Genomic DNA, 25967 nt, shown 5'->3' on the forward strand with positions numbered 1-25967 from the left:
TGCCATGCACTTTGCAAACCTACTTAAGCACATCAAGCTATACTCATATTTGAAATGGATGTAAATCAAAAGAGATTGAATTTGTAAGTCAGTGATCGTCACTACTAGTCAAATGACACTCAACAGATCAGCTTTTAACCAGAAGAGCATAGCAGTGTTCAACAGACTTCTCCACTGGTTACTTTAGTCTCTACTTTCTCAAAGGAAAAGCTACTGGAGAGGAATTAACTATTTATTAAATCTAAACCTTAAACACTATTAAGATAAACCCATGTCTAAAGACCTGAGAGCTTATTTTAACATAGCTTTGAGTGTATAATGTGTGGGGAAGTTAACAGTAGTTAACCGGTTTTTAAGTGATATTTTTAAAAATTAGCTGTACCTTAATAAATAAATAAGTACGTCTTTGTGGGTTACGTTCCTGATGGATAAGGAATTCTAATGTGAAAATAATCAAATGCTACCCGAAGCCTTCACTTGGATTGGTGAAGCAGTCTGTTTTTGATTGGCATTCAAGCACTTCGGCTGTAGCAGGTATCAACAGTTCCTTCAGCAATACCAAATGGTCTCTTTGAAGGGTTATTTCCTCTTTAGGCAATTACTTCGTCCTGTAGCTCCTTGTAGAATTCTGCTGAGAGAATGGACAGCTCTCTTCTCTTCAGTGCGCTTCGCTGTTGAGTCTGGTTCAGGCCGGCTTTTGCTAGTTTTACACAGTCAAATCGAATTATACCATGTGACCTCTCTCTCTCTCTCTCCTGCCATTGCCAAGATAACAAAATGCAGCTGTGGCACATTGTGCCCCCAGAAATCCAAAACGTCTCTCCATCTTAAAGACACACTGCTTTTAACAGAGCCTTAAAGGCACACTGTTTTAATCCGAGGAGAAAAATAATACATCCATGACACAGTGCTCAGAAAAATAACTAGTCTGCCAAGCAAAAACAGTAAAACAAATAATGATTGCACTTGCACCCTATACTGCAATCATAGCTGATAGTTACGAATACCGATTTAAATCATTTAATAGTAATCTTTTTCTTTTGGGCCTCCTTTTCTCGAGAGACAATGGATACGCGCCTGGAGGTGGTCAGTGGTTTGTGAAGCAGCGCCTGGAGTGGCTATAAAGGCCAATTCTGGAGTGACAGGCTCTTCCACAAGCAGTATTGTATTACAAGTTAACAAATTTCCAAGCAGGATAATAACTTTGGCTTGTCAACTGGGTATACAATTCCAACTTTTGTAGTGAAGTTTAGTTCATTCCTGTAAGCTAAATTTGTAGTCGGCTGCTTCAATATTATACAGAACTATTTTAAACAGCATTCAATGCTGCTGGCAACAGTGCTATATGGCTACGGTACTGAGTTTCTAAGAACATTTCAAATTCTTTGGAACTTTTAAAAAGCGTTAGGTGATAAGTTAGCAATTATGGAGATCGTGCTTCCCCAAAAGACATATGAGCTAACCTACTCCACAATCAAAAGGAACTGATAGAGGCTAAAAAGTAAGATACTGGTAGCATCTGGTGAAAGCATACAGTAGTTTTATCAATTTATTGAAGCACTATATGGACAAGCCAAAAATAAATGACATTTATCCCCAATAATTTAAATGAAAAGAGAAGACTGAATTAGTAGCAAACTAGTACCTAACAAACCATCAGAAAGTATTTGAGATTAGCTAATACCAGAACAGAGTCATGCAACGACCTCAAGAATTGCTAGCAAAATATTTTAATTAAGTTTGGTTATTCAAAATTAAGTTAATTTTTCCTTACCCCCTGAAGTCCCTGGAACTGGATTGTTGGTTGAGGGATAGATGAATTCTGAAAAGAAAGCACAATAATCAGTTGCAAGATTAGAACTAATTGTTTCTACTTGCAAGGTATTACACATCTTAATGCACTGCAAATGCATGTGTTGCAAGCCAACAACTGGCATTTACATAGCACTTTTATGTAGTAATATCTTATCGGACAAAATTTGACACCAAGCCACTAAGATACTAGGATGAGGCAATAAGAAGCCGAGTCAAAGAAGTAGGTTTTAAGGAATGTCTTAAAGGAGGAGAGACAGATAGAGGCGCAGAGACGTTTAGGAAGGGAACGTCAGGACCTAGACAGCTGAACATAGGTGGCAATGAAAATCAGAGGGGGGCAAGAGGCCAAACTGGAAGATTGCAGAGATCGGAGGATGGTAGAGTTAGAGGAGGTTACAAAAATAGGGAGGGACAAGAGGCCACGGACATTTGAGGATGTTGACAGGACTGGAGAATTTTGGCTATGATGAAAGATTGGGATTGTTTTCTTTGTAACAAAAAAAAAGAGGGGCTGAGAGGGGATTTAATTGAGGTGCAAAAATTGAGGCCCTCCCTCTCTCTCCCCCTCTTCTCTCTGACAGTTAGAGAGTGGGAATTCTCAGCTTTGTGGTTGGTCACTTTTTTTTAAATTTCGCAGCCATCACTTTCAGAGCTGACAGATTTGTAGAGCAAAGACAGCACTTCTGAACCGCGGACAAGTTCATGGTTTTTGGCGGGTTTTAAAAAAAAAAAAAGTTGTAACCCGCCAGCAAAGCCTGAATCTGTCTCAGGTTCTGTTCTAAGCACCTGTTAGCTATGAAACTGATGGCTCTGAATTTTTTGAAGTCGGACCGGTTAGAAGTCGCCACTGGGAAATTTCTTATCCCTGAAAATACCAGTCACAGACCTCAAAATTTTATATCAGTGTACTACTACATTCAAGTCTGTGCAGTCAATTCCCAGTCAATAATTCTGCACAAAATAAACCTTGTTACCTTAAACTAGCCTATGAAGATGGCTTGTATTTATTCAACTGTGCTGCAATAATCAATTTGCACCCCAAGGAAAAATTGCTTTGCATATATGCACCAGTCCAAAGAGGGCACAGACGAATATTGTTTGAGATTATATTTAAGTCAAGTATATGCAAGTGCTTTAAAAATTGTGCAAAAAAAGCACATTAGTCTCCAAAGGTTACGTTGACCTCAGATTTTGTTACACTTGGCACGCGTCATGTTAACAACTCACCATGTTTGCCTAAGCAATCAGCCTATTCGATAAAGGTTCTTCTATGGTCTGAAAATTATTTTCTTATCCAGTTAATCATTCCCTTATTTAAGGGAGTTAGGAAACAAATCTTCTACAACTTGGTTACAAGTATTGGGCTTTGAAGATGCATAATACCATATATGCACATTTATTCCTAGTTTAACCCGTATTTTGACTTTTTTTTTGTTTATTTTGCCAAGGGCTGATAGGTAATATTAAACTATGATGTACCACATCAGCTCAAAGGTTAAAGAAATGTTAAAAAATACTACAGAATGGAGTTCATTTTGTTTCTTTCTCATCAACCCAAGATATTAACGAAAGCAATGGCAACAAGATCACAATTTTTCTCCTTCCAACCCTGCCACATCCCTTCTCTCCACCCAATGACTTACCGAACTAGACTGAACATTACAATTGGTCTTATTCTTCGTGGAATGAGACACAGCAAAATGGCATGATTGCGGTGCACTACTTGTTCCTTGTGCCAAAAGATTTTAAATCAGCAGCCACGGTTCTTCAGCATCCATCATTCCTCTTATCCCTTTCAACCCTCGATTGCTCTAATTTATTTTAATCTCCATTCTTTCAGTCCTGCCTTCATTTATTCAATTACCGATCAACTCACTGTGATTCTCCCCACTTGTCAGAAAAGTTAATTGTTGCATGAAACCAAGGAGACATAAAAGGCAAATAAAAACCTTTAGTGGGGAAACTCTAACACTACAAAACAAACATAGAAGGTAAAAAACAAAATAAATTTTTTAAAAGTTACTCAATTTTTGTAACCATCTTAATTACCTAAGTAATGACACTGAAGATTCACTAGCATGTAGAGCATTGAATGAGGAAGTCTATTACGTGGTTTCATCTAACAAATTAATATCTGTCACAAATGCTAGAGAAGGGTTGTTGTCTCAATCCTGACACCACAAAATTCTCAAAGTAGAAGTCCAATATAGCAGATGAATTGCTGATATTTCCAGTTAAATGCTATTTCTTGCAATGGAATCATGGTATGATAGATGGAGCCCCGGTCAAAATAGTTAAAAGAATTGCTAAGCATTTTGCACAAAGCAGCATTGTTTATACAATGTCTAATTTGACAGTCGTCTTTTCATTGCATGAACAGAAATATTTTCACTAATTGCAATCTGATTCAGACAGAATCAAGGAAACAACTTCAATTCAGCTAATAAGGAGTTTTTGGAACAGATTAATATCCCACAAAGAATACGGGAAGTGATAAAAGTTAGCGACCGTTAAACTGTATCTGTGACACGAGAAAAGACTGTGGAATTGTCTGAACTTTAACAATACATTTTAATTCTATTTTTAAAGAAAGAATTCAAACATATGATTGACAGTTCAGCTGCAACTTCAAGAAAATAAAGCTAAGTATATGCTGGCCTCAAAAACTGGGCCAACTGCCATTTAGAAATTAAGATATCGGAGCAAAACAATGTGTTCTTACAAAATTAGACAAATGGTGAAGTCAAGCAAATAATTTCCATTGGTGACCTTTACATAATAGACTATGAAGAACCAACTGTTAACAGCTATAAACATCACAAAACATCAATTCTTCCTTTATACCTTGGTAGTTAGTACTAAAAATAATTGACCAAACTGATTGCATTTAGAAATTCCTTTTATACGGGTACAGCAAACTAATCAAGCACCATTACTAAGGGGGTATTTTTGTTTTGGAAGAAAAGGCAACAACTGTACACACATCTGAGCCTTGTGCAGGTGAATTAGTTTAAAACAAGAGCATTTATGTGCCAGCTTAAAAGTACATCACAAAATCATATATTGCAGTGGTCAACAACTTAAAGATTATGCACCAATGTGGCAACATCTTGAAAACAACCTTTCAAAACTCCAGGTCCCCATAACTTTTAGATCAATTAAGAGATTACTTATTAGTAGTGCAAAAAACAATAAAGCTGCCTTGGCATTGTGGGCCAGAGTACCAAGACTCAGCCCACAAATGGACAGACCACAAGCTGTACCTTGAGAACTGCAAATAGAGGATCTTTTTAGTTGCTAAAATTTTTTTTAGTGAAATCCTTGCACAAAATCAGTTTGACCAATCTCAATCACAGTCTATATGTGGATTAAAATCCTCAAAATTGATAGAATGGCACCAAACCATATTGTTTACATAGTGAAATATCACATTAAAGTACATTGTTTGGAACAGCATATAGGCAGTTTTACTGTGTCTGAGAAGCAGCCAATACCAACACTAGGCACCAACTGACATGCCTCATCTTGAAAAGCCCTAGAAACTAAATTGCCATGTCCATCGGCAAATACCCAGTTCAATCCAGCAAACTGATGCACTTGTTCATTGTTCATAAGGTGATGAGTCATAATCTAAACCAAGGACACTAAAAACTATATTCAGTTTCAAGAACCTTGTGGAGTGTAACCTCAATCTCTACTTAAATTCATCTGACAATTAATGGACTGCCACTTTCATTCGTGGTTATATATCTAGAACTCCACATCAATCTAGAACTCCACTTCAACACCAATCTACCAATTTGGAAATCTTGCAATAAACAACCAGTTCAACTACATAACCCTTAAGAACATAATTATCCACCTATGAAGCTTGTTGGTCTCTGGTTCTCAATATCAAGAAAAGGTCACTCTCATTTGTTGTTTCAAACGGCAGCTGAACAAAATCATCTAACTACCCCAGAGAGTCACAAATGACATCCTATGTTACTATGAGAAAGGTATCGCTCCTCACTCTTCTCAAACTGTCTGCAGTCTTTGACACAGTTGAATATACCATCATCCTCCAATGCCTCTCCACTGTCATCCAGCTGGGTGGACTGTACTCGCCTGGTTCCATTCTTATCCATTTGATCATAGCCAGAGAATTACCATTGATGGCTTCTCTTCCCACTCCCACACTGTTATCTCTGGTATCCCCCCCAAGGATCTATCCTTGGCCCCCTTCTGCTCATCTAAATACTACCCCTCAGCAACATCATCCAAAAGCATAGCATTAATTTTCACATGCACGCCGAAGACACCCAGCTCTACTTCTCCACAACATCTCTACACTCTTCCAATGATGTTGAATCAGACTGCTTATCCAACATCCAGTACTGGATGAACAGAAATTTCCTCCAATTAAACAATGGGAAGACTGAAGCCATTGTTTTCTGCACCTGCTCCAAACTCCATTCCCTAGTTATCGATTCTATCCCTCGCCCTGGCAACTGTCATGCTGAACCAGACTATTCACAACTTTGCTGTTATATTTGACTCAGAGATAAGCTTTCAATCTCATATCTGTGCTATCACTAAGACCGCCTATTTTCACTTCTAACATTGTCCAACTTCACCCCTGCTTCAGTTCATCTGCAGCTGAAACCCTCATTCATTCCTTTGTTATCTCTCGACTTGACTATTCTAATGCACGCCTGACTGGCTTGCCACATTCTACTCCTCGTAAACTTGAGGCCATCCAAAGGTTTGCTGCCCATATTCTTACCTGCACCAAGTCCCATTCATCCAACACCCCTGTGCACACTGACTTACATTGGCTCCTGGTCAAGCAACAACGCAATTTTAAAATTCTCACCCTTGTTTTCAAATCCCTCCATGGCCTCACTCCTATTGATCTCTATAATATACTTCAGCCCTACAACCTGGAGATATCTATGCTCCTCTAATTCTGGCATCTTTAGGGCCCCTGATTTAATTGCTTCACAATTAGTTGCTGTGCCTTCAGCTGCCTAGGCCCTTGGTTCTGAATGGAATTCCCTCCGTAAATCTCTACATCTCTGTTCCTTTAAGACAATCCTTAAACCTACCTCTGAACAAGTTTTTAGCCATCTACCCCATTATTTCCTTCCACGGCTGAGTGTCATATTAACCACTATGAAGTGCCTTGTGGCACTTGATCACGTTAAAAGCACAATATAAATAAGGTATTGCATGAAGTCACATGAAATAACTACTTTCATTTATAAAGAGCTTCACTGATGGGCATAAAGAAATGGGCACAAAGGCAAGAGAAAGACTACAGACTATAAGCTGTAAACAAGTATGCTTGCATCTCAGTTGTCAAAGATATACCAAGCAGAATTTTGTGTTTAAATAAAAGCAAAATACTGCAGATGCTGGAAATACTCAGATCAGGCAGCATCTGTGGAGTGTTACAGCCAAGTGAGGATGGGGTCACGGTTGCCCCCTCTTGCCCTTCCTTTTACTTGACTGCAACAGGGTTTATTCCTTTTCAAACAGTGGTTGTGTTTACCACCTGAGTGTTTTGCCTTTTACCTTTACTGTGATCGTGATAGAACCAGACAAGTTTTCTTGAGTTTAAACAAGAAAGAGGCAAGTTTATTACACTTAACACTAACCCGGATTTTAAAATGCTACACATTCACATAACAATCACACACACACAAATAGATTAGAGGGAAAAATAAATTTGGTGGTTGGATTAAAGTCCAGAATAAATGGAACTTAAATACACAGACTGTGAAGTGGACGCTCCAGTAGTCCTCAGCTGAAGCTGTATTCTTGAAGTCCTCGCTGGTCAAAGTGCACTTTGGCTGCCATGTTTTGCTCAGGGTTTTCCTGAAGGCAGAATTACAATTGGCTCTCTCCCCCTGGTCACTGGCTTGGAGGGTCCCCCAGCTGCAGATGGTTTTCAAACTTGATGTTTTCTGGGGGGAGAAAAAGAGAAGCTTGCAGCCTTCTCTGCTGCTGTACACTCAGTTACTGCTCGTCTCTGTCAGTGTAACAACTCCCAGTTTCTTCCAAGATGGACAGACAGACAGTCACATGGTTCTCTCATTCCCCTTTGTTTTTAATGAAGTCCGAAGTCTAAAACCCAAAACCTCTCTCCGGTGGGGTTGTCAGGGTTTACCCCCACCCCCGGAGCGACATCTCCATTTATGAATGCTTCGAGATGGTTTGGAATGTCCCACTAACAAGGGTGACCTGGCTGATCTATTCAGTTAGCCAAAGCATTGTTCTGGCTGGGCTTGTTAGACTTTTTGTCTCCAGTTCAATCTCCTGGTATTTCAGATGCAAGTTGCAGTGGCGATCTTGGCTGCTAGTTTTTTTTTTAAAGTTAACTGTAGGATGTTTTCCATTAAAGGTCTAATGTAAGCTTCCAACCAATGAAATCAATATTTCTCATTTGGCATATCATGTTTTCTTATTTGAGTTCTGATAAGAGGTCACAGACCTGAAACATTAACTCTGCTTCTCTCTCCACAGATGCTGCCTGACCTGAGTATTTCCAGCACTTTGTGTTTATTTCATGGTTTTAAATGCTACCCAGGTGATATACTTCAGATGAGTATGGAACTATAACGTGATCTTTCCATTTTGCAATCCACAATGCCGTTTAGTTATAACTACAAGGAAAAGATACTGTAAATGCAAAAATACAATGCATATCCATAAAAATGTCCATCTGTGGAATGATAGAAAGTTATAAAAGTGATTGGGAAACTAACATTTAAAATGCATCCCGCAAATAGCAAACAGTTGTCAAGGCAGCAATTTACAACTCCACTGAATTTTCCCGTCTTTCGGCTCCCCAAAAGTAACATTCAAAAGAGTAGTGTCAGTTTCAAATAAAAAAAAACAGGAGATTATTTGACGTGTACTTTTCCTAATCTGGAGGTGAGATCAGGTTAAAAGTCTCTTGTCAGATGCATCAAATTGTTTTGGCACTGGCGGTCACTATAAAAGGGTAGGCCATTTATAATATAGTGCAAAAGTTATAATCCATTGGACAGTGATTGAAAATAGCCAAGTGCTTCTGCATATATTCTGGCAAATTACATCACCATTACTGTACAAAGCTCTGCAAGCGATGACAAAGACCAGTGTCAGGTATCAATTCCCAAGTATTTGGAAGAGACTTGGAAGATAGAGCTTTTAAGAAATAACAATTCAATTTATATTGCTAGATTCATTTAGCAACATCACAAATGGTCTTCAATTTGAAAGACATTTAGACTAGTGTTAATTCAGTACATCATTTTGATGCATTACAAGCTTCAATTTTCTCCAGTTAAACAGGATACATTTCCTGTACTCCATCAGTTTTAGTAAATACAATACACTTGAAGACAGGAGGTAATGAGTAAACCAGTAAAGACATCAGCTCAAATGTAGAGTTGAGACAGGGCTAACCCCTGCTTCATGCTACTGTTGGCTGCAGCAGTGAAATTAGGGAATAAAACAAAAAATCCCAATTGCTACATGGTGATCCCTGCTTGAAATGTACATGAGTGGACACCAGGTAACGATAAGAGCAGGTTAGCCTGCCAACATTCTACTTGTATGTGAATAATGACTGTTTGGATGAGGTACCAGATGACAACCAACCCCCATTAAATAAAGTCAACTGCTTTCAAATAATTTATAAACAGCTCTTCTGAAAGCAATATCATACAATAGGCATTGAAGTAATGTAGCTGGAGTACCCAAAATGCACAAATACAGCAATGTGATTCAAAGGTTGAAATCAACATTGATCTTTAAATATTAAAAAAGTATTGTAATAGATTTGACTATGGAAGAACAGCTTTTCTCATGTGTAAATCTAATCAAATTTTATGAGACGTTCCAGTCACCAGATCACATTTGCTTCAGATTCTGGCAACAAACTATTAATTGGATTCACCCTTTTCAGAAAACTCTCCAAATAGGCCAATTTGTTACTTCTGAGACAATCCATTTGTAAATCTTCTATATCCAGAAAATTGAAAGCAACCTAACCAAATGGGTGTCATAAGTTCACGTTGACCTCCAGACTCCATTTTATAAATTTAACACCCTAAATACAATTTTAACATTTTTAGTTTAAGATTTAATAGTATTTCTCCACAGCAACTTATCGATGTTGGAGGTACAAAATAATTCAAGCAATACAAATCCGATCAAGAAGATAAGCAAAAACACACTAGAATCATTGCCACTCCCCCCACCCTCATTAACATGCCATTTCTTGTTGGTATCAACCAAAGACAAATGGTCAGCTTCCACTCACATGCTGACAAGACCCAGCTCTACCTCCTCAGCACCTATATAAAACCTCTATTGCCTCGATTGTCAGACTGTCTTCTGACCCCACCACAAACTTCATACCCTTGTCACTGCTTCTATCCCCCTACGCAGCTAGCATCAGGTTGAACCAGCATGTCTACTTGAGCATCCTACTGGAACCCAAGCTATACTTCCAACCGCATTCTTCTCCAACTTATTAACGTGACATCACCCCTCAGCCTACTTGCTGCTGACATCAGCTGCTATGCCTTCTTCATCTCCAGGCACCACTATTCCAATGTTCTCCTGGTTGGCCTCCGATACTCCACCCTCCAGAAATATCAGCTCAACCAAACCACTGCTGCCCTTATCCTATCCACACAAGATACAAATCATCAAACTAGCCTCATCTTTGCTGACACATATTGGCTCCCAGTCACCCAATTTAAAATGCTCATCCTAGTGTTAAAATTCTTTCATGGCCTAGTGATCCCACTATCTTTGAAATCCCAAAAAACTTGTTCCTCAAATTTTGGTCTTGTGCACCCTCACTCCCTTCACCCCATCAAATAACAGCAATGCCTTCAGCTGCCTAGGCGCTATGCTCGGATTTCTCTCTCTAAACTACTTCTCTCTTCCCCACTGCCATATCTTCCTTTAATACTGTTGTCAAAACCCAACTCTTTGACCAAGATTTGGTCACAATTTCCAATACCTCCTTCTTTGGCTCGGTATCCACTTTTGCCTCATTACAGTTGTGTGAAGTGCTTTGGGACATTTTTCTATTATGCAAATTACATTTCTTTCAAATAGTTCAATGGGGAGAGAGGGGGTGGCAGGGGCAGTTCTGCTATATCCATCGCACATACTCAGCTTTCTGAATGAAACTAAATATTGTATTTTTACTGTGGACTCACTGTGTGAAGAATTCTGGCGGGCAGCCATAAAGACAGGGCTAAATTGTGGCGAGTCGAAGAGACTTAGTAGTTGGCAGGAAAAAAGACAGAGGCGCAAGGGGAGAGCCAACTGTGCAACAGCCCCAACAAACAAATTTCTCTGCAGCACCTGTGGAAGAGCCTGTCACTCCAGAATTGGCCTTTATAGCCACTCCAGGCGCTGCTTCACAAACCACTGACCACCTCCAGGCGCGTATCCATTGTCTCTCGAGATAAGGAGGCCCAAAAGAACACTGTGTGAAGAATTCACATTTCACTCATCAAAATGAATTGCGTTCTGGGTAGAAATCGGAGTTTCTAGGTTCAAAAGCAAAATACTGCAGATGCCGGAGATCTGAAATAAACAAACAGAAAGTACTGGAAATACGGTCAGGTAGCATCCGATCTGATGAAAGGTCACAGACCTGAAACATTCACTTGGTTTCTCTCTCTACAGATGATGCCTGACCTGAGTATTTCCAGTATTATCTGTTTATATTTAATAGTTTCTCGATATTCAATCTACTTGTTTCCTAGCCCCAATACCACAACCTACAACTGCAGACAACATCCTAGTAAATAAATACCTTCCGAGACATTGAAGGTTTAAATTATACTTGGCTATAGGATTATAGAATGGTTACAGCACAGGAGGCCGCCATTTGGCCCATCCTATGCGTGCTAGACCTCTGCAATGGCAACTCAGTTAGACCCATTCCCCTGTAGCCCTGCTATTTTTCTCTTCAAATGCTTATTCATTCCCTTTTCAAAGCCCCGACTGTATCAGCCTCTACCACAGCTTGAGTAGTACATTTCAGATCCTAACCACTCACTGTATAAAAAGGATTTTCCTCATGTCGCTGCTGCTTCTTTTGCCAATCACCTTAAACCGGTGTCCTCTGATTCTCGACCCTTCTGCCAATGGGAACAGTTTCTCTCTATCCACTCTGTCTAGACCCTTCCTGATTTTGAACACCTCTATCAATTCTCCTCTCAACCTTCTCTGCTCGGAGAAGAAAAGCCCTAGCTTCGACAATCTATCCACATTATTGAAATCCCTCATCCCTGGAGCCATTTTTGTAAATCTTTTCTGCATCCTTTCTAAAGTCACATCCTTCCGAAAGTGTGCTGCCCAGAATTGGACAAACTACTCCAGTTGACACCAGTCTTTTATAAAGGTTCATCATAACCTCCTTGCTCTTGTACCCTATGCCCCTATTTATAAAGCCCAGGATGCTGTATGCCTTTTCATCCATTTTCTCAACCTGCCCCGACACCTTCAATGATTTGCGCACATATACTCCCAGGTTCCTCTGTTCCTGCACCCCCTTTAGAATTTTACCCTTATTTTATATTGCCTCTCCTCGTGCTTCCTACCAAAATGCATCAATTCATACTTCTCTGCATTAAATTTCACCTGCCATGTCAGCCCATTCCACCAGCCTTGTCCATGTCCTCTTGAAGTTTATCACCATCTTCCTCTCAGTTCACAATACTTCCAAATTTTGTCTCATCTGCAAATTTTGAAATTGTGACCTATACACCCAAGACTAGGTCAGTAATATATTAAGAAAAGCAGTGGTCCTAGAAGCAACCCTGTTGCATACCTTCCTCCAGTGTGAAAAACAAATTCACCACTACACTCTGTTCCCTGTCATTCAGCCAACTGCACATCCATGTTGCCACTTTCCCTTTTAGATCATGGGCTTCAACTTTGCTGGCAAATAAGCACTTTATTAAATGCTTTTTGGAAGTCCATATACACCGCAGAAACATGTAATCCTCAAAAAAAAATTCTAGTTTAACACAATTTGCCTTTAAATAAATCCATGCTGGCTTTCCTCAACTAATCCACACTTGTCCAAGGACTGTTAATTTTGTCCCGGATCATCAATTCGCAAACCTTTCCCACTAGAGGTTAACCTGACTGGTCTGTAGTTGCCATTTGTCCTTGCACTCTTTTTTTGAACAAGGGTGTGACATTTGAAATTCTCCAGTCCTCTGGCACCACCCCAGTATCTAAGGGAGGATTGGAAAATTATGGCAGTACCCTCCACAATTTCCAACCTTACTTTGCTCAGCAACCTCAGATACATCCCGTCCAGTCCCGGTGACTTATTAACTTTAAGTAAAGCTTTCTAATACCTCATCTGTCAATTTTTAGCTGTTGAGTTCTAAGCCAACTTTCACATTCCTTCCCAAGGAACAGACAAACATGAAGAACAACTACAAGTCAAAGTGCTCAGTAAATACATACCATATTGCTTTGTAAAAATTGTATGAACTGCTATGCAACAAGCAATGCGCACTTTAGAATCACAAACTATTTGCAGTACATAGAATGTTTTCCGGATAATTTCTTGGAACAATACATTCTGGAGCCAGAGAGCAGGCTATACTAGACCTGGTATTATGCAACGAGATAGGATTAATTAATGACCTCATAGTTAAGGCGTCCCTAGGTAGCAGCGATCATAATAGATTTGAATTTTACATTCAGTTTGAGGGAGACAAGAGTGGGTCCAAGACTAGCATTTTAAACTTAAAGAAGGGCAATTATGAGGGCAGAAAAGCAGAGCTAACTAAAGCGAACTGGCAAATCAGGTTAAGGGATAGGTCAATAAAGATGCAGTGGCAGACATTTAAGGGGATATTTCAGAATACACAGATACATTTCAATGAGAAAGAAAAATTCCAAAGGGGCACCCACCATCCATGGTTAACTAAAACAGTTAAAGATAGTATCAAACTTAAAGAAAAAGTATATAATTGCACAAAGATGGGAGGCAGGTCGGAAGATTGGACAGAATATAAAAAACAGCAAACAATGATTAAAAGATTGAAAAGGAAGGTAAAATGAGAGTATGAGAGAAAGCTAGCTAGAAATATAAAGACAGTTAGAGTTTCTATAGGTATTTAAAAAAGAAAAAAAGTTAACAAAGTGAGTATTGGTCCTATAGAAAGTGAGTCTGGGGAATTAATAATGGATAATAAGGAGATGGCAGATGAATTGAACAGATATTTTGCATCAGTCTTCACTATTGAGAATAAGTAACATCCCAGTATTAGCTTTAAGTCAGGAAATGGAAGGGTGCGAGGAGCTCTAGAAAATTACAATCACCAGAGAAGCGATACTGAACAAACTGTTGGAGCTGCGGGCTGATAAGTTCTTGGCTCCTGATGGACTTCATCCTAGGGCGTCAAAAGAAGTGGCTAGTGAGATAGTTGATATATTAGTTTTAATTAGCAGGGCATTTAGAAAAATTCAAGGTAATCAGGCAGGGTCAACATGGTTTTGTGAAAGGGAAATCATGTTTAACCAATTTATTCGAGTTCTTTGAGGGATTTGCATGTGCTGTGGATAAAGGGGAACCGGTGGATGTATTGTACTTAGATTTCCAGAAGACATTTGATAAGGTGCCACATCAAAGGTTATTGCAGAAAATAAAAGCTCATGGTGTAGGGGTAACATATTGGCATAGAGAGAAGACTGGCTAACTAACAGGAAACAGTAAGCATAAATGTGTCATTTTCTGGTTGGCAAGTTGAAACGAGTGGTGTGCGACAGGGATCTGTGCTGGGGCCTTAACTTTTTACAGTTTATATAAATGACTTAGATGAAGGGACTAAAAGGTATGGTTGCTAAATTTGCTGATGACACAAAGATAGGTAGGAAAGTGAGTTGTGAAGAGCACATAAGGAGGCTACAAAGGGATTATAGATAGGTTAAGTGAGTGGGAAAAGATCTGGCAAATGGAGTATAATGTGGGAAAATGTGAAATTGTCCACTTTGGCAGGAGGAATAAAAAAGCATATTATCTAAATGGTGAGAGATTGCAGAGCTCGGAGATGCAGAAGTATCTGGGTGTACTAGTGCATGAATTGCAAAAGGTTAGTATGCAGGTAAAGCACATAATTAGGAAAGCTAATAGAATGTTATCGTTTATCACAAAGGTAATTGAACACAAAAGTAGGTGGTTACGTTTCAGCTATACACAGCATTGGGTGAGACCACATCTGGAGTACTGTGTACAGTATTGGTCTCTTTATTTAAGGATGTAAATGAGTTGGAGGCATTACAGAGAAGGTTTACTAGACTAATACCTGGAACGGGTGGCCTGTCTTACAAGGAGAGATTAGGCAGGCTAGGCTTGTATCCGCTGGAATTTAGAAGAGTAAGAGGCAACTTGATTGAAACATATAAGATCCTGAGGTGTCTTGACAGGGTGGATGTGGAAAGGATGTTTCCCATTGTGGGAGAATCTAGAACTAGGGGTCACCCTTGAAGATAAAATGAGAATTTTTTTGAGGTTTAAGTGTCTTTGGAATTCTCTTCCTCAAAAGGTGATGGAAGCAGAATATTTGAATATTTTTAGGGCAGAGGTAGATAGATTTTTGATAAGCAAAGGGGTGGAAGGTTATTGGGGGTAGGTGCAAATGTGAAGTAATCAGTTCAGCCATGAACTTATTGAATGGCGGAGCAGGCTCGAAGGGCCAAGTGGCCTACTCCTGCTCCCAATTTGATTATTCGTAGACGTCTGCAGTATTGACAAGCAACATGGCTAACGAAGCACACAAATACAAAACTTGACTTAGAGGCCAAAAAGTCTACGTGAATAAAATCATATCTCCTGCATTATCGCTATATGTGCAACACATTACTTTTAATATGAAATACTCAGCAGGTCAGGCAGCATCTATGGAGAGAAAAACAGAGTTAACCTTTCAGGTCAGTAGCCTTTCATCAGAAGCTGCCAGACCTGAATATTTACAGCATTTTGTTTTTGTTTCAGGTTTCCAGCATCTGCAGTATTTTGCTTTTATATTAGTTTTAATAGGTTCACATTGTAAAGGATAGTCAAGATACAGTACATTTAATAAATAGAACTTGGTACACCAAGGTTAACAAGATACCACTGGCAATTTTTTTTTTTTTAATATCACATACACACTCAATAACTTTCTCAAAGTTACTGACAAAGGGAAGAATGTCAGTCAAGGAAATCATTCCACGCCAGCAGGGTAATTTCTACATTTCAAGATTTGAGCTCTGAAGGCCAGCATTCAAGTGGTGTATTCACACTACAGCATTTGCATTGTGCAGTGATTTGGGCTTTGCATTAATGCCAAATTTGAGTGAACTCCGTGTTGAGGCCTGAATTGACTCAAATGAATTAAATGTGATTACATCCTCTAGAGTCCCACTTCTCTTTTCCAGTTTCAGGTTGGGTGCAACTCCAGATCCAGGCTGTTGCGAGTACAAAAGCAAAATTGAACCACTTCGCATTAATGCTACAGTTATATTGTGAATGCACTCCAGTTTAACCACAGTTTTAGAAAATGCTAGTTTTCACACCTGAAAATGTTTTTGAATTTTTAAAAAGGCCAAACCTAGATTCAATAACACAAACATAGAGCCATCAGCAAGAGCTAGGTGGTCGCTTTGTATTAGGAAATGTTTAAATATCACATTTTTGGACACTAATTTAACATGGAGCTAAAGCTTAGCTCCTTATAAACAACACAGTAGCTATTTCTAGGGATTATTAAATAAATCGGTTTTATCCAACTTCCACTGATCAAATCCCAGAAATTTTTAAAGTGGTTACCAATTTCCTCCTGATTTATGCAAATACAACAGAATATTTTGGGAGGATTTTTTTTAAATCAAGAAAGCCTATCCGGGGGCAGGGAGAAAAAGAGGAGAGGGGAAGGGTGGACGGTGGGCTCCACAAATGCATAAATAATTGTGGGTGATACTTAGCCTAGGCTGTACCTTTAAGTCCCTTCTATTTTGACATGCTCAGTACATCAAAATGCCAAGTTAGAACATAGAACAGTACAGGCCCTTCGGCCCACGATTTTGTGCCGAACCTTTAACCTACTCTGCATCTGCTAACAAACTTGACTGGAAAAGACATTTTTCCAAACAGGCATATATTTTTAAAGACTTGGCTAAATTGGCTGCCACGGTTGACCTTTAAATATCAAATCAATGAGATGCTACAGAGTCATACCAGTTGGGATACTAGAATTACATCCAAAAATCAGTTAATGCGAACACCTTCCAAATTAAGGGTCTCATTATATTGTTTTTTCACTTGCATATATCTGCGAAAATGTCAGCTGCAAGGAAAACTTCTCATTTCTCAATACAGATTTTTCAAAACAGGATGAAATAGAACTAGCATGGACCACTTACTTCAAACCCAGTTCTCATCCCTGCACCAATTTAGTATTATTCACACATATTGATAACTCCATTCCATGCCCAGGTTCATAGAATAGAATCACAGAATATTAAGCAAAGAAACAGGTCATTTGACCCATCCAATTTTTACACTATTTTCACTTCTTGTGACAAAACAGTTTTAAACCAATCAGGCTATTCATCCAAGTTAATCATTCAACCACGTTGTGTCTGAGGATAGAAGGTTTCCTTCTGCTCACAAGACAGGAAAATAGTTTCCAAAATTAGATTGAACCCACTATTGTTGCCCATTATTGGCTGTAAAATTAAAAGCAACTGATCATAAGCAGACTACAGAACTTTGCAATTAATGCTGCATTAAGAAATGAAAGCTCAGAGCTTGAGTAAAAGAAATGTTTGATGTAACAATAGACCAAGAACAACTTGCATTTATACAGAACAGGGGGTCACAAACCTTTTCCTTAGTGAGAGCTACTTCTGATGAACAAAAAATATCACTAGCCACTTAAACATATTGAAAAAATATGGATAGATAAATGCAAACTAAATATATAGCTATGATTACATTTTAATATATTTAGAGTCAGGGTTATACAGCACAGATTTAATATGAAGGAAAACCAATAATTATTTCAATGTGATACTTGACACTGTATGCTGTCCAAAGATAGGTGGAACCAAACAAGGAAGCCACTTTCATTGCTGCTGTGCCGATATTGCTGTACCTCTCCACATCCACAAGACTCCAGAAGTCAGTTGCAGGGTATCTTGACTTCTGTTGAATATTATTTTGAAGACCAACTTGGCTTCTGCAATCAAATGGTCTCTGCTCGATGGTTGGGGTTTAATTTTTTTTTTTAAAAACACCTCTCTTTCAATCATCAATATCATAAAATTGCAATCACAGAGCATGACTATAAAATTAGCAACCACCCTGCCTCACAAAGCATTTGAGGGTGTACCAATTAACCTTTTTGATAAACTGTATGGAGATTGTCAACAATAAAAATAAAGACACAGATGATCAAATACTATATGAAACAATACACAGGCTGGAATTTTATGGCTCCCCCAATGAGTGGGCTAGTGGCAAGGGTGGGCTGTTCCAGACGTCTTCCTGCCCCGCCGCCATTTTACGTGGGGCAGCAGTGGGAAACGGCCCGCCCACCCCAGGTCAATCAAGGCCCTTAAGTGGCCACTTAACTGCCTCCTCCTACTGCCGCCGGTAATTTACCTGCAGCAGCTGGGTGGCAAAGGCCCCAGGAAAACCGCCAGGTAAAACATCATCAGGCACCCTGTGCCCCACAGAGGCCCCCCCAAAACCCTGGAAAAAATTGCTCCCCCTTCCCACCTCGCAGGGGCCCAGCCAATTGGGACCTCGCTGGAGACAAAGACTTATCTTAGTTCCGTGGCCATCCTTCCTCTGGTTTCCATTGGCTGGGTGCAGTCCCAGCAGTGGCCGCTGCTAGGACTAAGAGTTGCCAATCCACTGATTGGGTGGCAGCTCCATTAGGCAGGACGTCCCGCCCACAGCCAATTAAGGGCCTAGGGAGCAAAAAATCCTGGCATGGCTCCCCAGGCCCAGCGGAGGCAGGCTAACTCCCGACTTTTCGGCCAGTGGGAGGGGCCTCCTGCCCAACGTAAAATTCCAGCTATAATTTGTCCCTGGGAAGAGAGATGACTGGATTGTGGAACGCAGATGGTCATAGTTGGTAACTTGAGTTAAATTAAAATGTTGGATTCACTCAGTTACCCTTGGAAACAGGAAACTCCTTGAAAAATCAAAAGCAACTACAGTGTTTTCTGGATGTACTTTTCTTGTAAATCTTGCTGTCTTTTATGTGGATTTAAGACCAGGACAAATTAGCAACTGAAAGTGCAAAAGTTGAAGAGTGAATGGCAGCTTGTCAAATGTGCAGGAGAGCTTGGCTCTCACAACAACCTTAACATTCAGCATAATCACCAGAACAGAAAACACAAACTACAGAGTCAAGTCCATCAACATCTGCAAAGGGACAGACAGATTTGATGCTCCAGGTGCAAGACCCTCCTTCACAAACAAAAACATTAATGATGTCCAAACTGGTTGAAAAGCATCAGACCTTGAAATGTAAAATTCTAATGTTGAGTGCCCAAAATACAGATAACAATTCGGCTCGTCTACAGTCCCTCAATTCAACGATGAAGTCTACTCAAGGTCACTACTTTCTGCCATGGGTCTTCAGGTGACTGCACAAGCCGATTCTCGACCCGCAGATCGTTGGGCCAATGAGGCAGGACATCCTATGAGGTAGTGGGATCCGGACTGCAGGATTTGCTTCCTTTTTTTCCCCCCTTCTGTGCCACCACTCTGCCTCATCATTAAGTTTGTCAAGGTACCAACTCAACCCCAGCAATGGTCCAGATGACCTAAAAAGTAACCTATGTGTAGGCACGGAAGATGTTGGTATTGTTCTTAAAGAATACTTTGTGTCTGTCTTCAGAAAAGAAGGAGACAATGCTGATATTATTGTTAATGAAGAGGGGTGTGAAATATAGGATGTGATAAACACAGGAAGAGAGGAAGTATTAATGGGATTAGCATCTTTGAAAGTTGATATATCACCAGGCTGGATGAAATGTACCCCAGGCTGTTAAAAGAAGCCAGAGAGGAAATAGCAGAAGGTCTGTCCATCATTTTCCAGTCCTCACTGGGTACAGGCATGGTGCCGAAGGATTGGAGGACTGCGAACATCATACCTCTGGTTAAAAAGTGAGCAAGGGATAGACCGAATAATTACAGTCCAGTCTAACCTTAGTAATATATTGGAATCAATTCTGAGACACAGGATAAACGGTCACTTAGAAGGGCACAGATTAATCAAGGATAGTCAACACAGATTTGTTAAGGGAAGATCTTGTCTAACTAACTTGATCAATTTTTTTGAAGTAATAAGGAAGATTGATGAAGGTAGTGCAGTTGATGTGGTCTACGTGGATTTTAGCAAGGCTTTTGACAAGGTCCCACATGGCAGATTGGTTAAAAACAATAAAAGCCCATGGGATCCAGGGAAACATAGCAAGGTGGATACAAAATTGGTTCAGTGGCAGGAAAGAAAGGGTAATTGTTGACAGGTGTTTTTGCGACTGGGGGCTGTTTCCAGTGGTGTCCCGCAAGGCTCAGTACTGGGTCTCCTGCTTTTTGCCGTAACATATTAACGATTTGGACGTAAATGTAGGGGGCATGTAGTTTGCAGACAACAGAGAGATTGGCCGTGTGGTTGAGAGCGAGGAGGATAGCTGTAGGCTGCAGAAAGATATCGATGGACCAGTCAGGTGAGCAGAAAAGTGGCAAATGGAATTCAATCCGGAAAAGTGTGAGGTGATGCATTTGGGGAGGTCAAAAGCGGCAAAAGAATACACGATTAATGGGAGAATACAGGGAGGTGTAGAGGAAGTGAGGAACCTTGGATTGAATGTCCATAGATCCCTGAAGATGGCAGGATAGGTCTATAAAGTGGTTAAGGTGGCATATGGAATCCTTTCCTTTATTAGCCGAGGTATAGAATAGGGAGGTTATGCTGGAACTGTATAAATCATTGGTTGGGCCACAACTTGAGTACTGTGTGCAGTTCTGGTCACCTCATTACAGAAAGGATGTAATTGCACTGGAGAGGGTACAGAGGAGATTTGAGGATGTTGCCGGGACTGGAAAAATGCAGCTTTGAGGAAAGATTGGATAGGCTGGAGTTGTTTTTCTTGGAAGGGAAGGCTGAGGGGAGATTTGATTGAAATGTACAAAATTGAGAGGGGCCTGGATAGAGTGAATGTGAACGACCCGTTTACCTTAACAGACAGGTCATTGACTAGGAGGCATAGATTTCAAGTGATTGGCAAGAAGATTAGAGGGGAGATGAGGAAAATTATTTTTCACCCAGAGGATGGAAGAGGTCTGGAACTCACTGCCCAAAAGGGTAGTAGAGGCAGAAACCCTCAACTCATTAAAACATGTTTGGATATGTACCTCAAGTGCTGTAAAACTGCAGGGCTACGCCCAAATGCTATAAAGTGGGATTAGGATGGGTGGCTAGTTTGTCGGCTGGCGCAGACACGATGGGCCAAGTGGCCTCTTTCTGTGCCGTAAACTTTCTCTGATTCTATGAGGAGAAATTCATGGAGTTGTTTGAACCTCCCAGACCAGCTGCCTCTCTAATACTGATTGAAGCTGGTTTCCAGCCAATGGCCCCTTTATGGGACCTGGACTCCCCTTCCGGTGATTCTGCAATTTTCTCCGTTACTCACCTCCCTTCAAAACGACACCCTGCAAACACGTCCAGGATCCGTCACTATGGAAAGGTGAAAGGTCGGCCAAAGTTTCTGGCCTGTCTACGCAAGTGTAGCATGTGGAATTCACAGCAGCAGGCAGTCATATATCTGCGCATGCTTTTTCCCCACTGCTCTGCCCAGACTGCTGCACCTATTACGAACTACTCAAAACACCAACCGCAAGCCACCAATAGCTCATGATCGATGTAATGGCGACCCGATATAGCACTTTTAACATAGTTAAATTTTCCAAGGTGCTTCATAGGAGCATTAAACAAAATGTGACACCAAGCCACATATGATATTAGGGCAAATATTCAAAAGCTTGGTCAAAAGAGAGATATGTTTTAACTAGAGTAGAGAGGTTGAGAGGAAATTTCAGAGATTCGGGCTTAGGCATTTGCAAGCACGGCCACTAGTGGTGAAGCAATGAAAATCAGGGGGGTGCAAGAGGCCAGAATTGGGGGAGCACAGAGATCTTGGAGGGTTGTAGGGCTGGAATAGGTTACAAAGATAGGGAGGAGTAATGCCATGAAGGGATGTGAAAACAAGGATCAGAATTCTAAATTTGTGTTGACAGACCAGGAGCCAATGTAGGTCAGTAAGCACAGGGATGATGGGTGAATGGGACTTGGTGCAAGTTAGGATACAGACAGAGTTTTAGATGAGCTCAAGTTTACAGATGGTACCAGGTGGGAAGCCAACCAACACAGTCACCTCTAAACTCTACTATTCCAATACTAAGTCCTAAATGAGTGTTTCAGCAAATGAGCTGAGGCAGGGCAGAGACAGGTGATGTTACCAAGTTCAGTTGCTGGGCTGTGTGAATTAGGTGATCATAATCTGGTCAGCACAGATACTGTAATTGGCTTCATTATCCCTGCACATTAGAGGGAAGGGCGAAGAAATAGCCAGGATTGATCTCCAATGAGCTTTGCTGGAAAATGCATGTAGTTGCTGGGTGACAAAAGTCAGGCTTAGCCACAATGCCCGGCACACTCACTGTCTCATCACTTATATAAAGAATGGTATAATAGAATGAAGTTCTGCAAAAGACAACATCTCCAGGAAGGGACAGCAGACTCTGGGTACTTTTCCTTGTAGCCAATTTCTCTGTTGAAGGCAGAGGAGAATATGGTTGAACAGACACATTCCAGGATCCTGCCCAAGCAGCCATTAGTAAGGAAGCCTTCATTTGGAGATTAGTAGGCTACTTGACCATAGGACAACACAGCAAAGCTCAATTCTGTCTCTCCAGGATATCCAAAGCAGGATTCCAACTAGAAGTGGGAACCTGAATGATTTCTCCTTCCTTGGGGCACCAAGGCCAAATATATACTTCATATTAATGCAACAACTGAGATCAGCCAACTTAGACTATGATTGAACATGGCATGTTCCTGATCTGCATGCCTTAACAACTCACTTAAAAAAATTAGGGAACAAAGCAGAGAAATTGGAAAGAAAACTGGAAATTAAGTGCAATCACCAAATAAAAACATTTTAAAATTGCCTGAAGACTGTTCAAATTTAAGCACAATTGTAATTAAAGTTTGCGCTCAACTAGCTCACTACACAAATAGCAAAGCAATGAAGAATAAAATTCAGACTAATCTGCTCTACACAAGCACAGCTGACACCAACTGGCATTGAAAGTTGTGTGGAGAGTCTAAAGTCCCTGACCACTCTTTCAATATTGAAGTAAAGATCAATGAAGGAAGGGGATTAAAATACTTGTTTTTTGTACAAGGATTGTGCTAGGAAATTGTTATATTTAACAATGCATAGCTTTCTCCATATTTTTACTACGAGGGTTTAGAATTTAGTTTTTATTCAGCACCTTATAAAGTAAATCTGAAAATTACTGAAGCTTTCAATAGAATTGACCTAGAGTGAACTGATTAGCTGCTGCTACTATACTTTTAACCCCACAGCAATCAGATCAAGTTTGCTGATACAGCAGAGACAGCTCAACTTCCTTCCACAAACCAACCACACACATATCCAAGAGGCCAACACATACGGCTGAAATACTAAAAGTGATTTGAATTTCAAATGTATACCTGCCACCGCTAATTATTTTTTAGACTGCTATAAAACTATAACCTGCAAGTTCTTGTCCTTCACTCCTCAAAATCTCAACGTTCAGCTGCACTTTTAAAAAAAGATTTTGCAAATAAAAGCTTAGCAGTACTTTGAAAATATATCAAGGACCTATTGCGTCAACCAAAGGATGCTTTTCTATGAATTAAAGACATGGCTTGAGGGTTTGACGTAAACCGTTTTTAAATGGATTGGACTGTAATTGCTAATTCTAGGTCTGCCGGGCGTCTGGGCAGATTCAGCAGTTAATGCAATGATAGACGCTTTCATAAATTATTCATTAAATTATACACGATAGGAAATCTTAATTTAACCAATAGAAATAAGCAATTACTTGAAGATCAGAAGCTATTAAAGGATAAAACTCGCTACTTTTGCATTACGATTCGACCAAGCCACGTTTGCTCTCCGTGTCAATACAACCTACGTAAATTAATACGACTGCAATATGCCCGCCCCCGGAAAAAATATTTTGTTTATAAGTCCATCGCGAAGAAAATGAAAAACTGTCGTATTAACTGAAGAAAAACGTTTATCTCCCAATATAAGAATTATCAAGTGCAGTAAAATATTCAACATGAATTATTAGTGGAACTGCTGAAACGGAGATGGGAGATCCATTATTTTTGGCTGAGGTCTGTGTATTCGCCTAAATTCAATTATCCTGCCAGGCTGGCTACTGTTGGTGTCGAGATCCCGTTCTTTAATACATCTCGGATTACAAGCTATCTGCCATGAATTCCTACAGACCAATATTTAAAGTCTAAAAAGTGAACTTATAATTCCCAAAGTGACTAATTCGGTGCTCGTTCGTCATCGCGATTTAAAACCTTTTTAATGGGTGCATAATAGATAAATATGCTTGGAGCTAGTATGCAAATACGATGTGTCTCGAGTGAAATGGTTACTGCAGAACTTAATCAGCCTTGTCTAATCGCTTCCCGACACACATCACGTACTCTGTGTCTCCATTCTCATATGCTGTTAAGAGAATCTGCTACATCCACGTAAAACTATTCTAACAACGAAGTTTATTATTTCGATTACAAGTGGAAAATATTTCAATGCCAAAACATTGAACTTTACAAGTACTGTATATCTGCTGGTAGACATACGAGCACAGAATTCCTAAAAGCTTATTTTAGATGGCATGTAATATTGAAAATTAAATGCAGGTTTATCAACGTTAAGGAAACAGATAGCAGCAGCGATGGGTGACAGCGACACCGCCAAAACCTGTTCCACTCAGTCGAGTCAAGGAAAAAAATCCCAGCTAGTCAAGTTTCATGTTGATTGTGGATTAGAGACTTTCAGTTCAGAAAAAATATGCATTAATAAATTCGGTCAACAAAATCGTCACTTTTTTTTTAAGCACTTCATTTCATCGGCCCAGAGGGGGAAAATGCCTATGGTAGAAAAACTCAGCGAGAACGACCTGGGACTTTTAAGACGTGAAGGGTTTTTTTTTTGGAGGGGGGGGGGGGGCATCATTTTAATTGAACTAATGAGCTAAATTCTTTAAACAACGAACGGCTCAGCGCAAGTTTATATAAAGTCCACATCTTTCGCCCCCTAATTACTGCCGGCATCCCAACTGTCAGTCACCACGACTGCTCCCATTAATGAAGAGTTGAAATAACACTCATAGAATAATAAATCGTTCCCACCCCCACCTTTGAAATTTGAAAGGCTTCCAGCGCTCGGAAGGCTGTCTCTGTCAACTTAACGTGAAAGACGGTGATTTTGCCGGGGTTCACTTTCTCACACGACAAGCCGTAACGTTGATCCTCAATGAGCACCGCCGCCATCTTGGACTGGCCTCTCCGGCATTAGTTTGACGATCCTCTCATCGTCCACGTACCCCCCACCCACCTCCCGTTCCTCCCCGGCCTCTGAAGCAACAAACCAGCAGAGCGACCAAGGAGATAACTGTGGGGCAAACGGTTGCCACCCAACTTCTTTGGACAACCACATCCCGCCCAGCTCGCCGCCTCCCAGACTCTCCGATTGGCCAACTGATTCCAACAGCAAATATCGCCGGTGAAAAACTCTGTTCTCTGATTGGTCTACTGAAACATCCATCTTCTCGATTCGGACAAATAGTAAAAAGGAATCCTTTTGATTGGCGGGTTCCTGAAATTTGGTCTCGAGGTAGGGGGCGGGAGTTAATTGCTGATACGTCTGACGTCGCGCCGTCGATCGCGATTGATCTTCCGAAACAGAACTGCTCTCCTCCTTCACGCCGGCGCTGATTAGCGAGGAAACGTCACTGGCCGCGCTCCATTGGCTCAATTGTCAAAGCGATGTCA

General features: G+C 40.4%; 1 protein-coding gene across 4 annotated transcripts in view; it reads right to left on the reverse strand.

Annotated features, from left to right (window-relative positions):
- Positions 1 to 25658, reverse strand: part of ell2 (elongation factor for RNA polymerase II 2) — a 214071-nt gene extending 188413 nt beyond the window's left edge. For 2 of the 4 annotated variants that reach the window (XR_010974870.1, XM_068029731.1), the window contains exons 1-2: positions 25332 to 25657; positions 1775 to 1822 (exon numbers count right to left, since the gene is read on the reverse strand). Coding sequence is in view for 3 of the 4 variants with exons in the window: in XM_068029731.1 (XP_067885832.1) it covers positions 1775 to 1822; positions 25332 to 25466 (183 nt within the window). In the remaining variant the exon portion in view is untranslated. Of the gene's footprint in view, positions 1 to 1774; positions 1823 to 25331 lie in introns of all 4 variants that reach the window. The other 2 variants (XM_068029729.1, XM_068029730.1) reach the window with 2 other exon arrangements.
- Between the last annotated feature and the right edge of the window lie 309 nt (positions 25659 to 25967).

Source organism: Heterodontus francisci, chromosome 4 (genome assembly GCF_036365525.1).
Source record: "Heterodontus francisci isolate sHetFra1 chromosome 4, sHetFra1.hap1, whole genome shotgun sequence".
Lineage (NCBI taxonomy): Eukaryota > Metazoa > Chordata > Chondrichthyes > Heterodontiformes > Heterodontidae > Heterodontus > Heterodontus francisci.